We start from the raw sequence: 14,191 nt of genomic DNA, 5'->3' as shown, positions 1-14,191 counted from the left end.
AAACCAAAAGTTTTTTCACGATATTATTACGGCTTTTATTACATTTCCTCCAATATTATTTCCATTTTCTATCAAGCTTGGCTGGATTATAAGAGAATCAATAATGAGAAGAAGCTACATTTTCACCGATTAAATTTATTTAAGTTTGCACAAAGCAACGTAGCCGACAAGAACTAGGTGAAAATTATCAAATGCCTTTCTATTGCTAAAGCCGTTGCAACGTCTGAAAGCTTAAGCAAAAGAAATTCCTCAGGTGGAGGAATGATCGATTGCGAAAAAAAACAAATTTTTTAATCTTTTCTGGTAAAAAAAAATTGAAAACGATACACTGGCTTTTCAGAAGTCTCGCGACCCCCCCGACAAACGACTTGCTACCCTCACAGGGGTCGCAACCGCGAAGTTGAAAACCCCTGTTCGAGACGATGGTGGCGTGATTTTCTTTGCTGCAATTCTCGACAAGCAATGCCAACCGAAGAACAATTGTTTTGCTCCGTTGCAGGTGCAAGCTAACGTGGTTTGTAAACCGCTGAAATTATACTGTGATGTCTGCATTAGCAACCGATAAATCAAACCATCTAATTTACATATTACTGTAGCATCGTGTTGAACGTTAGGGGTGACTGCGCAGTGCGCACCATGTTCTTTGAACTTTGCAACCAACCTTTGCATTGTGCATTTAAATTAATTGATTTGTTTTACAAAATGTAGGTCAATAGCTTAAAAAGTCACAACTTCGGGAGATTCACCGCTGACCAAGGACCCACTCACGTTTAATGTTTTGAAGGTTCCATGGCTATTTGAAACAAAAAACAAGATGAAAATACTGCAACAGAATCTCGATACTGAAAAGCTTAACATAGCACATGGCCGAGTTAACTATCCCCACAACTTTTGGCCGAGGGAGCCTCCCCGTTTTTCGTCTATGGTTTGTCCAGTGTTTTTTTCTTTTGGTGAATTGAAACAAAAAAGGTGCAAATACACTTGCAAAAGCTTTTTATTAATAGCTCACATTAAGGAGTTTTGTATACACGACATCATTTGACCATTTCAAATCAATAAAGCCATTAAATCGCTATTTGGTTAAAGCAGGGGTTCCCAACCTTTTTTGCTGTTCGTACCCCTTTGTCAGGTCAGAGCATTCTTCTTCGTACCTGAAAAATTCTGATTGAATTTTTCAGGCATATATTGCTAAATTAAATTGCTTATATAGCTCAATTAAACGTTAAACCGATATTTCACACAAAAATGCAAAAATTACCAAAAGAAATTAAATGTCAGTTATTTTGTTTGTCGCTTCTCGGTGAGATATGTGTTGCTGCTTCATTGATAAAATTCGCTCAAACAATGGTTCAATTTTACTCAAGGCAACACGTATATAAATCATCTACCAGTTGCAGACGATTTCTGTATTTATTCTTGATACAGTATAGCCCAGAGGTTCTCAACCTTTCGAGATTCAATGACCACTTAAAAAAATTGTGTCTCAGTCACGGACCACCACTCCCCTCCCCTTCCTCCTCCCCCTGTAACGAACAAATGTCACTGTAATGCTTGAAAGACTCAATCGGAGTTCATCTTCGATTTCAAGTCGAAAACAATACTTTGTTTTTATTGTAACCAGTGCAGAAAATTCACATTCACTAAGATAAGATGTCGCAAAAGGTAAAATTATTTTCAAAGCTTTCTGAGACAGTTGTGGATGCTCATGTGAAGCTTGTATCCAACATTTTATCAAGCTCATTCTCAGATGGATGCAACATATTCAAAGTAGTGTGACAGGTCGGTTCACGAACTGGAAACCCATGAAAAACTCTGAACGTTCAAATCACCAAAGTAGAAGTTAAATTGATCCTGCAGTGACTGGGTATGGTCAGAAATAAAAAAATTCATCAACAGTTGTTTATTGATTTCAGCATTTTATGGTTTCTCAGTGAATTCGTGCAATTGATCAAACATGTCAAATTTGTCCTGCAATAATCTTGTCATCCAAAGATAAAGTTTTTTCGTAAAAGCAGACGCTTTATCACTGAGGGTAATTAAATTTGTCTGCTTTCCTTGCAGCGATGAATTAAGTTTATTCAGTTGTTCAAAAACGTCAGCCAAATAAGCTAGAACAGCAACCCAAAAGCTATCGTTGAAATGAACAAGCTTAGATTTTTTCTCCAAGAAACTCTCTCGCAGCATCACTTAACTCAAACAGTCGGTTGAGCACTTTTTCCCTCCATAACCAGCGAACTTGAGTATGCATGAAAGATCTTTATTCGAACACAATGAAGCAAAGAGACGACAATTGAGTGGATGAGCCTTGATAAAATTAACAACTTTTATGCAATGGGTTAAAAAACAACGATTTCAGATTTTGTTCGCGGACCACCAGGCAAATGCCCGGGAACCACTAGTGGTCCGCGGACCACAGGTTGAGAACCGCTGGTATAGCCTACCTCATGGTCGAAAAGCCACTTTCACAGTAATAATAAATAGTAATAAATAGTAATAATAAATAGTATAATAAATAGCAGTTTCAATTTTTGGCAGTTTTTCATTTCGATGATCATCATCATCATCATTATCAGCCATTGTTGTTCCACTGCAGGATGAAGGCCTTCCCCATATCTTTATAATTTTGTCTGTCTTGGCAAGTTTGTGTCCAGTGTTTGTCGAATTGGTAGAGTTCGTCTCGCCATCTTGTTTTCTGTTTCCCTCTTTTGCGTTTATTGTCAAGCGGTATCCAGTCAGTAGCTCTTCTTGTCCATCTGTTGTCAGTTGTTCGCATGATATGTCCTGCCCAATTCCACTTTAAACTTTTTATTGTTTGAATGATATCTTTGATTTGTGTTTGTTGTCGTATCCATTTGGCTGGTTTCCTGTCTTTCCATGTAATGCCTAGGAGAACTTTTTCATGTGATCTTTGCGCAGTGCGTAGTTTGAGTGTTAGTGCTTTCGTTAAGTTCCATGTTTCTGCTCCGTATGTCATTGTTGGGAGAATGCATTGATTATATACTTTTCTTTTCATTGAGATCGGTAATTTACTTTTAAATATTGAGCTCGCTCTTCCAAATGCCTGCCAACCAAGTGTAGTTCTTCTTTTAATTTCTTCTTCTTTATCAGGTGATGTGGTTACTATTTGGCCAAGGTGATGATGTTCTCCTTTAAATTATCCTCATCCGACATTTTTGTTAAATCAAAAAGAAATGGATTTGTAATCCAATCCTGGAAATAATTCAATTCACAAGCAAAAAAGTAACCATCGAAAGAATCAACCAGCATCTTTAAGTAGGAAATAATTTCATTTTTGACATTTTGCAGCAAAGAGTTATTTGCAATTTGATCAAGATAAGGAAAATTAGCAATGTGTTCATTTTCAGCAGCAGCAAGTAAAAAACACATCGTTATGAGACAATGAGGCTTCTTAGCCTACTAAATAACAAAAGTTATTTGTAGATAGGTTGTTTTTTTCAAAGCAAAGACCGTAATGACATAATATCATCTACAATTCCAAAATAAAACTGTAGGCTACAGTGAAATCTGTTTGAAAAGCTTCTGTGTGGCACTACGTACCCCCAAGCCCAAGGGCTACGAGTACCCCCGGTTGGGAACCCCTGGGTTAGAGTTTATAAAAGAGTTAATACTACTGTATACTCCCTATTTAAGTGACCAAGATGTTTCAAGGACGGGAAGGAAACTTCACAATCTTTGGAAGCAAACATTTTATTTTGAAGTATTCGCTTTTGCATATCAGCGTCTTGTTTTTGTTTCTTGTTTTTGAAACACTTTGCTGTATTCCTCTTTGTTTTTGTTTTCTGTTGCTCGAAAGTGTTGTGATTACAAATTTTGGAACCGGCCTTTTTCATTGGTACCAGGCCTAGATTTTCTTGTGAAAGCGGCCTTATTGACAGTAGCCTACCACAGAAAATTATTGACAGTAGCCTACTACAATAGCCTACCAAAGAAAAAAAATTATGATGAAGAAGATGAAAGAACTATGGGGTCTATTGTTATGTTTCTGCCGAAACGAAATTCAAGACCAACTTTTTCTTGCAGTTATTAGTTCACGCAATTGAATTTAAATTATTTTAACTTAATAAAATCTTGAAGGTTGGAGAGCATGGCTTGCACAATGTCTACCAAAAGTCAAAGGTTACAAAAAATCGATAATCCGAAATCGAATACTCCGCGTCTCCGCCCCAATCGCTCAGTTGGTCAGCGCGTGACTTCAGGAACGAAGCAGCTTTTACATCAAGCGGCGCTGGTTTGACTCTCAGGGTGTGCGCTTGAGCAACGCACGTTAAGGACTGCTCTCCATTCAATGGCATCTAATGGATGGAATAGTTCCCCGGCAACAAGACTTCAACAATCGGAAACTTCTTTTTGTCAATCTCGGTGACCGGGCCTGCGTCAGTGATTCAAAGCCTCTACAAGGATGCGAAACTGCCAGGATGCTCTGCAAGAAGCTTTTCCAGACCGAAGATAATAAAGTAATAATCAATCAATCAATCAAAATCTAGCACAGTGGTTCTCAATCTTTTGTCCTGGTGGACCCCTTTTGGTGCCTTCAAAGCCTTTGCGGAAAATATTTTATCTGAAATTTTGGTACATCGCGTTTCCTAATGTAGTCAAATATTTCATAAGTTTCGAAGCGACTCACTTAAAAAAAATGCTGAACTTGCGACACACTTGTGACATTGATGACTTAACGAAGTTATGTTATGAGGCTGAGCTATCTGTTGGCACACAGGATCAAAAATGAGTACCGGTAATCTATTTGCTGATTTAATGTTTTTCTATAAATTTTATCAAAGATTAATATAATGGTTGCGACCGTTACAAAGAATTTCCCACTTTTTTCATTTGTATTAATTCGTTTGACTATCGTTTGCATTTTTAAGTTTAGCATTGATCAACAATCGGTTGTCTCGAAAGAATCAAGCTGAACTTAGTTACATAGCCAACATCGGCTTGGCAGATCAGTTCAGTGGCGTAGCCAAGGGGGGGGGGGGGTTTTGGGGGTTACAACCCCCCCCCTTAGGCAGGCGTGTGACGTCACGATATTGAGAATGATGCTTTCAGTGTAAAAAAAAATTGCCTAATTTTAAACAAAATTGCATTAAAACAGCGAGTTTTGCCAATACCAAACATTCAAACATCTCAGCCAGGAATTAGCAACAAGAAAACACAGAGACTTAGCTTTTTTTTCCGAAAAATGCCGAAGAAAACATGATCTTATCCTTTTGCTATGCTACCGGACAGCACCATTTTACAGGAATATTCGTACCCACATTTTTGTTGAAAATGCTCTCAAAATGCACCAAATTCAAAGAAATTTTTCAAAATTTTCTGGGGGAGGCCCCCCAGACCCCCCGCCGTCGGGTGGTCAAAACCCCCCCCTTTCAAAATTCCTGGCTACGCTACTGGATCAGTTTACTGCATTTCTCTGCTTATTAACTATTCGTTCCTGGAAAATGTAATGTAGGAAAAGTTAGTTTTTACTAAAATGATGGAAGATAAATTTTTATTTGATTTCCCTTATTTATTTTGAAAAAGTTTGCCGCCCAAGATTTGCTGAGATTATCAGATTTACCAACCAACCTGACGTTAGCAATGATGCAGCAAGGACCACTGCCCCGTGTACAACAGGGTTACTCAACTAATCTTAACAAAGGTCCAGTTTGACAAGTTGAATCTTTTTAGCGGTCCGGTAAATAAGTTATTTCACGTGCAACCACAAAAGTTAAATTATCTGTACCAAACCACTTTTTTAGGTAAAGTGTAACTCGACTTGGATTTTTGAGAGAGTGTTGGAGAGTCCAGGGCTCGAAGCTCCCCAGCAACTAGGATAATCACAGTAAAAATCGCTTCCTTCGAGTAGAAATCTGGTTAAAGAAGCCCTGAAACGTGGCAATGAGATTATTCTGCCAAAAGCTTAAGGTCCACCATCAACACCCAGAAGGTCCGGATTCGGACCGCGGTCCGCCAGTTGAGTAGCCCTGCTGTACAACTTAGGCTACAACTCACTTGGGCAGAAAGCGCCAACTTGTAGACTATTAATAAAATTTCCAACACTTGCTAAAATTGGGGTTGCCAGATGACTGAAAATTCGGTGGGAAAACGATAAATTGGCCTAATCGTATATGCTGTGTCTTAAGGTTAGCAAATCATTCGAATATTTATTTGTGCTAATGCTTAATTTCTGGTGATATTGGTGTAAAATCTTTCGTTCTAAAGTATCGAGCGCGATCGAAAAGGTGCACGCCAAAAAAAGGTTTTCACATGTGTATGGCGAGACGAGAGTTTACATTTTGCGTTCACTTTAGTTTGCAGAATGGCGAAAAAAACTTCCCTGCGTGTGCTTGGTAATATCGGTTCGGTAGCCCAATGTTCAGTGCAACTGTGCAAGAATGATGCTACTTTAGTTTGAAAGTCCTGACAAGATTCGTGAACTTAGACATCTTCATTTAACTCTTTATGAAAATTGGATGTGTTAGCAGAAAGACATAATATGAAGTATAATTGTATTTCGTGACAAAGAATGACCTTAGCAGAAAACGGATTTTGAGTCGTCAAATAATGTTTTCAAATTTCTTAGTCAGAATTTGTAGTCAGGCAATTGTTTCAACCTATTTGGTTGTACCAGTAAGCTAGTGTGCTTTATTTTGATTAAGTACAAAGTATATGTCTGTCACCTCAACATGTCATTGTCACTTTGGCACCACTTAAAGGCGGAAATGAGGAAATTTTTCCAGCTTAAATTGGCATATTGTTTGCAGAAGTACAGAATTAATGCCAACGTAGAAAAGGCAGAAATCTGATCTTGGCGTCTAGGTTATATTGTACAACATATAGCAATAAAGCCAAGTTAAGTAACAAACAGGCAATTCAAAAAAAATTATCAAAACACAAAATCAATTAGAAAGTACGAAGAAGGAAGATACGATTTATGTTGTCTTTGAAATAAAATATTGGTTCTGCGTGTGATTCACAAGTCACAACTATAGAAAGTATAACCTAAATAAATCTATGATGCTATTAAGCAATGTTTAACTTTTTTGAAGATGACATTATCGTTGTGTTGTACATTTGTACAATATAGACGCCAAGACCAGATTTCTGCGGACAGTGTGTCATTTTACGCCAATAAATTTACCACATTTCCACCTTTTAGTGATGCTCATTGCCAATGTCATGATCATCATGGTCGTTGCACTGTTCTGTGAGCGGTGCGACATATTCCGTGACCAAATTACATTCCAAGTGTTTTGTCAGAATACACTGCCAAATGGAAACATACAATAGATTCGAGTTGGGGTTACATCAGACCACAAAATCTTTTTAAAAAATCAGAATTTCATTTTTCTTTAACTAAATAATTATGATTTTCTTTTGCTTAAATAACATTACATTATCACCAAAAGTTTTCACTTATCAAATACATAAAGAACTACACTTCATCATGCAACCAGTTAAAATTATGCACTTATTTAGCAAATTGCATAAGATTTGGTGACGTAGAAGCGGCAAGCTTTCAAATGGCCGACGTTGCAAATGTGAACAAAGAAACTTCAAGATCAAGCGACGCTGGTTCACTTCTCGAGGTGTGCGCTTGAGCAAAGCACTTTAAGGACTGCTCTCCATTCAGCGACACCTAATGGATGGAATAAATCACAGACAACACTTCAACCACATCCGAAAACTTCACTCTGCCAATCTTGGTGACCGGTTATGTGTTAATGGTCCTCCGTCGCTATGAACATGCGAAACTCCCAGCAGGATTAAGCTCTCAAAGAGGATTCTCAGTCAGGGATAAAGATTCTCATTATTGTAATGCCTTGAGATTTTTCAATTTTTTGTAGGTACTATTTTTAGATTAAGACTACAAAAGTCATGTGGAAATCGTTGTTCGGTTTGTTAATTGCATTCGCTGTTGCTTCTTGTACCGAAGGAACTAATCAAAGTGAGTGACTTGATAATATTCTTGTTGTGTTTTATTGACAACATCATGGTGTTCTTCTTCACCAACAGATTGATGATACTTGTTCAGCTGTGACCTTCTTCCCTTTCACCTTGTTTTGTCTTTTGTTTTCATTAGTAATTCCGGTAATTCAGTCTAAAAGTGAATAATAGATTGCGAGTCGATCAAACGATCCTTCTGTGAGAGACTTCAAGAGAGCACGTATTTATGCCAATTCACCATCACTCTGTTTTTATTTGCCAATTTGTCTCCATCCATCTAATCTATATCAACATTGTTTGAAATGCAAGCTACTGAGACCACCTGCAAAGAAAGCAAATGTTTGTTCTAAATACAGAAAGCTCCACCATTTAATCAATCTTAACTTCAAGCTCTTGCAAAGTTCAAACGCCATCTTTGCGGTCCAGAAAAATAACTTTGTAATCATTACCAAGGATTTTTTATTTGTATTTCTTGATAATGTTGTAAAAGATGGTTGTATTAATTTATAACAATTGAAATTATACATGGTCTTAGTGTTGACAGTAAAGAAGTTAAGAAATAAGTTTTAGACTAAGATGAAAAATTACTTAATGCATCAAAAATAAATTTTTGAATGATAAAGATTGGCATTCTTTAAAAGGGAAAAAACAACTATTCGTTATTTAAATGATATGAGATGTTCTACTGGTGCAAATTAAGCTAAACTATCACAAGATGTATACAGTGACAATCTGCTTTTATTCCGACGTTTCGTCAATCAGACACGACTGACTTCTTCAGGGGGCTTCTTCGTTATTTCTTTACAACGTCATGCTAGGGGAAAAACTTGCTAGACTCTCTCCGAACTCCTGCCCCTTACTACCATACCTATCACAATAGACCTGACACACTTTTAGATTTCAAGTAGCTTACTTGCCAATGCAGTACGAGATACCGGTATTTAAAATGGTATGTCTAGTTAGAGTAAGCTTGTCAGACATATCATCCGCTACAGGCTATAGTTTCTTATCTTAAAGTAATTGTTTCTGGAAAATAACTTCGATTGTCTCATTTACTGCAAGTTTTAATTTGGTTTAGAACGCAGTGCCTCCATCAGTTGTTACAACGGAACCCAAATTTCCGGGTGGTTCAACCAAGGAAGTCTGACGTTGGCGCAATGCGGCGAAGGCTCAGCTTGTGCGTCCACATACATAGAGATGGGACTCTTCATTACTGCCGGTACATAAGTATTCTCGATTTTCGTGTTAGCAAAACATTTACGTTCTTGATGAATCTCTTAGCAGTTTGATTTGTCTAACACAGCCATTTGTGCGTTTTAAAAAAGTTAGTCTGGCAAAAATGACTATTACGTTTCTTTTGATTCAATCGGGCAGCTATTTCTATTTTGCAATATCACAAAATCAGTTATCAAAGTTGTACAGTGAATTGAAACTTAAAATTATGATTTGACTTAGTATATGTTCGGGCGGGGTACTGCGTCCCAGCGGATACTTGCGCGGACATAACCTGCAAAAATGCCACTGATCAAATTCCCGATACAGTTCCATTAAAAGTGATGAGTTGCCAGATGGCATGTTGCTATACCACTGGCTGCAATGATCCAACCAACCCACTTGTGAACGGCACACGCCCATTAGTGACAACGTCACCACCTGTGACGGAAGGTAATAAACTATGAGCTCTGGTTTCAAATAAATTGATTTTATCAAAGTAATTTGAATGACACGACACTGAAGTTTACTACTATCATCAATTGAAGCGTTGGTTTCAATCGATGTCTTATTCCTTCGCCATTATGAACAATAACGTGAGACCAAATATGCTAAACTAAGCTAAGCAACAGTTCAGTTATCATTTCATAAGATGTTCATTGGTCATGCAGGCCAGGCCAGGCCGCAAATTTCGCAAATTTATATCCAATTAATTGGCTTTCAATGTCAAATATTTTCCTTCTCTCAGATTCCACATTAGACTCTAAAGAGGAGACCTCTCAGGAAAGGATACCATCGCGTGCGATAACCGCCAGCACCGAGTCCCAACCAGATATCAGGTACAGTCATTAGCGATGATAGGGGGCTACTTTTGGACCCGGGCCGGATTGTTTCCAAGGGTCTCGAAAACTTAAGAAACACCGCGTATTTTCTGGATGTAATGCGTTTTTTAAAAGTATTTTGATTTAGGACCCGAGGATCTAATAAGCATCGGGCCCAAAATATCCTCTTAACGGCCCTGGGTACAGTAGTCTATGTTCCCAACTATAAGTGCACTTATTTTCAAGTGAAATATTAAACTGAGTCTTGCATCTATTTGTTTGTGGCAGCAGCTGCTCCACAATGTTTCCAGCCTAAATCTAAGTAAGTTGAAAGTACAACTCGTTTGTATTTTTTGTTTGTCGTACAGGCAGTAGTGTTTTCAGGGGGTACTTTTAGACCCGGGGCCGGATCGTTTCTAAGGGGCCCGAAAACTTGAGAAACCACCGCGTATTTTCTGGATGTAATGCGCTTTTTATAAAGTATGTTGATTTGAGGCCCGAGGATCTAATGTACCGGGCTCTAGGTCTCTTCTCAACGGCCCTGGGTACAGTAGTCTATGTTCCTAACTAGGTGCACTTGTCTTCAAGTGAAATATTAAACTGAATCTTGCATCTATTTCTTTGTGGCAGCAGCTGCTCCACAATGTTTCCAGGCTAAATCTAAGTAAGTTGAAAACTTGAAAGTATAACTCGTAACGACAATTGAGAAATGACTTGTTAATATTTTACTTGTTTTGTGCGACTTTTAAAATAAATATGTTTTATTCTGTTGCGTTGCTTATTTTTTTATATGTTTGTATTGTAGTACACTAAGGCGAGCTCCCTACTTTCTACTAAACCTCTATCCTTTCTACTAAACCACTTTGAAAAAGGTTGCCAGAAGAACTGCGGTTTGGTAAACAAATTAAAAGATAGCTGTTTGCTTCGCAGATACAAAGAAGAAGTAAAACGCCACGAAATAACCAAAATCAAAATACGAAACGCACAGATAGGACTACGCCATGCGGAAGAGAGAAACAGAGAGTTGCAAAAAGAAATGGAAACATTTTTCAATGCGTTTGGAGGGTATAGATTTGTTCTTGCAATGAATACATTTTTAAAATAACTTTTTTTTTCGATTTAGTGTAGTGTAATTTTTTCAGTTTGTTAAACTTTTATTTTACATTTTATGAAAAATGTTGGAACAAAATTGAAAAATGTTACCTTTCTAAGAATTTCACCCTTCACAGAACTTTTTTTTCTATTTCAGGGCTCCTGACGTTGACGATGCTTAAAGTGCGCCATGTAAAGTGCAGTTTTATCAAGTAATTCTTCCGTTGCGTGGCGCAAGTATTCTTGCTGTGTGAAGCTGAACATTGCGCAACATTCTATCTCGAATAGTTGCATTGGCAACGCCAATCTTTCGTAAATGGTTGGGTTACTTTCCCCACAATATCATGACAAATGTCTCAACACGTTACTGAGATTAGGAAGTGAAGTTTCATCGGAATTGAAGCTGCATCCATCTAATTGTGTCGAACCAGCGCCGTACGTCTCTTTTGTATGCCGCGTTGCACTCTTGTAAAAACGACCATTCACAACGTCACACTAAGACTAAGCCAATTGGTGGTGTATTAACCTAGTTCTCCGTTAAAACAAGGCAGTTCTTTATACTTTCTTGCTCTGCAAACAAATGGGTTATTTTTTTGTATAGATTCAACGTCTGCAAACATTGAATCAGTTCACAAAAGGATTAATTCGCTGGTTCGATCGTCTACTGACCAAATATCGTAGCTAGATTTGCAAACAGTGTTGCTATAGTAACATGCTTGCCACATCATATCCGGTTGTGTCTTGCCTCATATTTTGCCACTTTATTTCTGTGGGTTGATCTATTCCTCTATGCATTCTGACTTCTACACAAGACAATCATACAAGAGGTTATACTTTCGTTGAGAACGAAGCAAAGTATCAAGCATCACAAGGCGTTGTCAACAAGCATTTTGTACTTTTCAGCGAACTGCTGTTTACTGTATTAATTTGATACATTGATATGTATACAAAGTTGCAACCACTCACACAAGTAAATATAAAGAAATGACTTGATTATAGTGACATCCTGGCGATCGTTGCTGTTCAATTCTACCAAACCTATCTTCTTGCTGTTAACTTTTCAAGGTTTGCGATTAATTTTATTTGATTATTGCGGTTTCTGAAGTATTTGTATTTTCAATTTGACGTTTCAAAAACCAACCCAATGGAGCTGTGTTTACAATTTATTTGCTGCCCCAAAAAGTTATTGTGAAAAGACGAATAGAGTTGAAAGCGGATTATTGCTGGGGCTTGGTAAATCGTGACATTTTAAACTTTAAAGTACGGACTGCAGTTGCTTTTCGTTTGGCTGTGATTTCTGTTCAATCACGTTTAAAAATTACAAAATGTTTTCAAGGTTGTCGATGTTTTGTTAACAAGAGTTGACTTTCAGCAGGTGTTGCTTTCAAATAATTCAATTGTAATGTTTATTATTTTCGTACGCAGCTGTGTTGTGATGTTGGCGATCCAGACAGCAAAATCTGTCATTTTTAGATTGATTCAATCAATGTAAGAACGACAGATTTTGCTGTCTGGTGCGATCGAAAGGTTTGTCAATGCAATTGTGATCACAAGCTTCGCAGTTTTTTTCGTAGATCGTACTTTTTACTCAAAGTTCTGTTTCACTTTATTACTGTATTCGTTTTTGGCGTTTAGTTTGCTTAAAGTTGGTTAGGCAACGTTGTTTACTGTAAAGTGTTAACGATTTTCTTTGGTTAAACATCGACGTTGCACGTTCAATCAACATCAGGTTACCTTTGATCAATGCAAAATTGGTAAAATGCGCCACAAAGTTTAAGTTATTATCTCTTGAGTGCGAGGCAGAGGTTGTGGTGTTTCTCCTGATTGGAGATTGCAATTGAAGGAAATGTCTATTTTCAATTCCCTCACACTGGTAGCGAGACTGGCTTCAAGTCCCCCTTGGTGCTGTGAGGGTGCAACCAACCATCGGGCAATGACTGCACTGCTGTTGTAAATATGTAATTTTTACATTCATCAAACGTTAAAGCAATATTGCCGAAAAGAGCCACTTATGCCGTTGCAACGTCAACATATGAACTAATGTCACAAGTGTAAACATTTGTCTGATAAATTAAGTCGATAGTTCTTTCGTTTTGTGTTGTTCAAATACAAACTTCTATCTTGGTTTATCGTCGTCACCCATAGCTCAAGAGCCGCTTAACTTTATATAGGTAAAGGTCAGGCGATGGTGGATGGAAGTATGGATTTTGGAATCCCACTTTAACATGTTCATCTACTAGCAGGCGACCAGACTAGTGACGACTATTGCTTTAAGTTTAAAGGACATAAATTATAAGCTACTGGACAGAAGTCGTTGCACGGTCCTTTTTGCGTGTCTTGTGTTACAGACTTTTGCTCTAGACCAGAGGTTTTCAACCTTTTTTTACACCGCAACCCCCTCAGAGCAATCAATGTAGCCTCGCGACCTCCCATAAAAATATGCAACAAAAACATATTTAATGCAAAATTTAACCAAGTTTGTTTTACGATGACGTGCAGTTATGCCTCATTTTGGTATTCTCATCCAAACTTCTGAAACCAAAAGTCATTTTCACGATGTTATTACGGCTCTTATTACATTTCCTCTAATACTATTTCCATTTTCTATCAAGCTTGGTTAGATTATAAGAGAAAGAATAATAAAAAATAAGCTGCATTTTTGCATTTTCACCGGTTGAATTTATTGCACTCTTGCATGGATTTATTGAAATCCGCTTCAGTGAGATGGTTGGTGCTGCATTTGTTTTCAACAAGCATGTCAATGCGTGAAACTGTTGCTGAAACCACTTTTAACAAAGTGGCTACTGAAAACGATACTGAAAGTCCATATTTGACATAGAATTCCAAATAACTTTGCTTTTTTGCCATAACGTAGTTAACTGGTTACTGGTTAAGCTTAGTTTGCACAAAGCAACGTACAGTACAAGAACTCGGTGAAAAATATCAAATGCCTTTCTATTGCTAAAGCCTTTGCAACGTCTGAAAGCTTAAACAAAAGAATTTCCTCGGGTGGAGGAATGGTCGATTGCGAAGACACAGTTTTTAATCTTTTCTAGCAGAAAAAATTGAAAACGATACACTGGCTTTTCAGTCGTCTCGCGACCTCCCGACAAACGACT

At 37.7% G+C, this 14,191-nt stretch overlaps 1 protein-coding gene across 2 annotated transcripts; it reads left to right on the top strand.

Annotated features, from left to right (window-relative positions):
* The first annotated feature begins 7,835 nt into the window (after nt 1–7,835).
* On the top strand, nt 7,836–13,196 carry LOC145783374 (uncharacterized). 2 transcript variants are annotated; one of them, XR_014290924.1, is made up of 7 exons: nt 7,836–7,948; nt 9,026–9,166; nt 9,403–9,612; nt 9,908–9,998; nt 10,911–11,045; nt 11,230–12,499; nt 12,566–13,196. XR_014290924.1 is itself a non-coding variant. In XM_082595227.1 (6 exons), the coding sequence occupies exons 1-6, from the start codon at nt 7,879–7,881 to the stop codon at nt 11,252–11,254; spliced, it is 672 nt and encodes a 223-aa protein (XP_082451353.1). In that variant the 5' UTR covers nt 7,836–7,878; the 3' UTR covers nt 11,255–13,196. The 2 variants fall into 2 exon arrangements, 1 of the variants encoding a protein (XP_082451353.1); XM_082595227.1 differs by having other exon boundaries at nt 11,230–13,196.
* Nucleotides 13,197–14,191: the final 995 nt, after the last annotated feature.

The sequence above is a fragment of the Aplidium turbinatum genome, chromosome 14, assembly GCF_918807975.1.
Source record: "Aplidium turbinatum chromosome 14, kaAplTurb1.1, whole genome shotgun sequence".
Classification (NCBI taxonomy): domain Eukaryota; kingdom Metazoa; phylum Chordata; class Ascidiacea; order Aplousobranchia; family Polyclinidae; genus Aplidium; species Aplidium turbinatum.
Note: the sequence above shows the minus strand (reverse complement) of the source record. Positions and strands in the feature narration are given on the sequence as shown.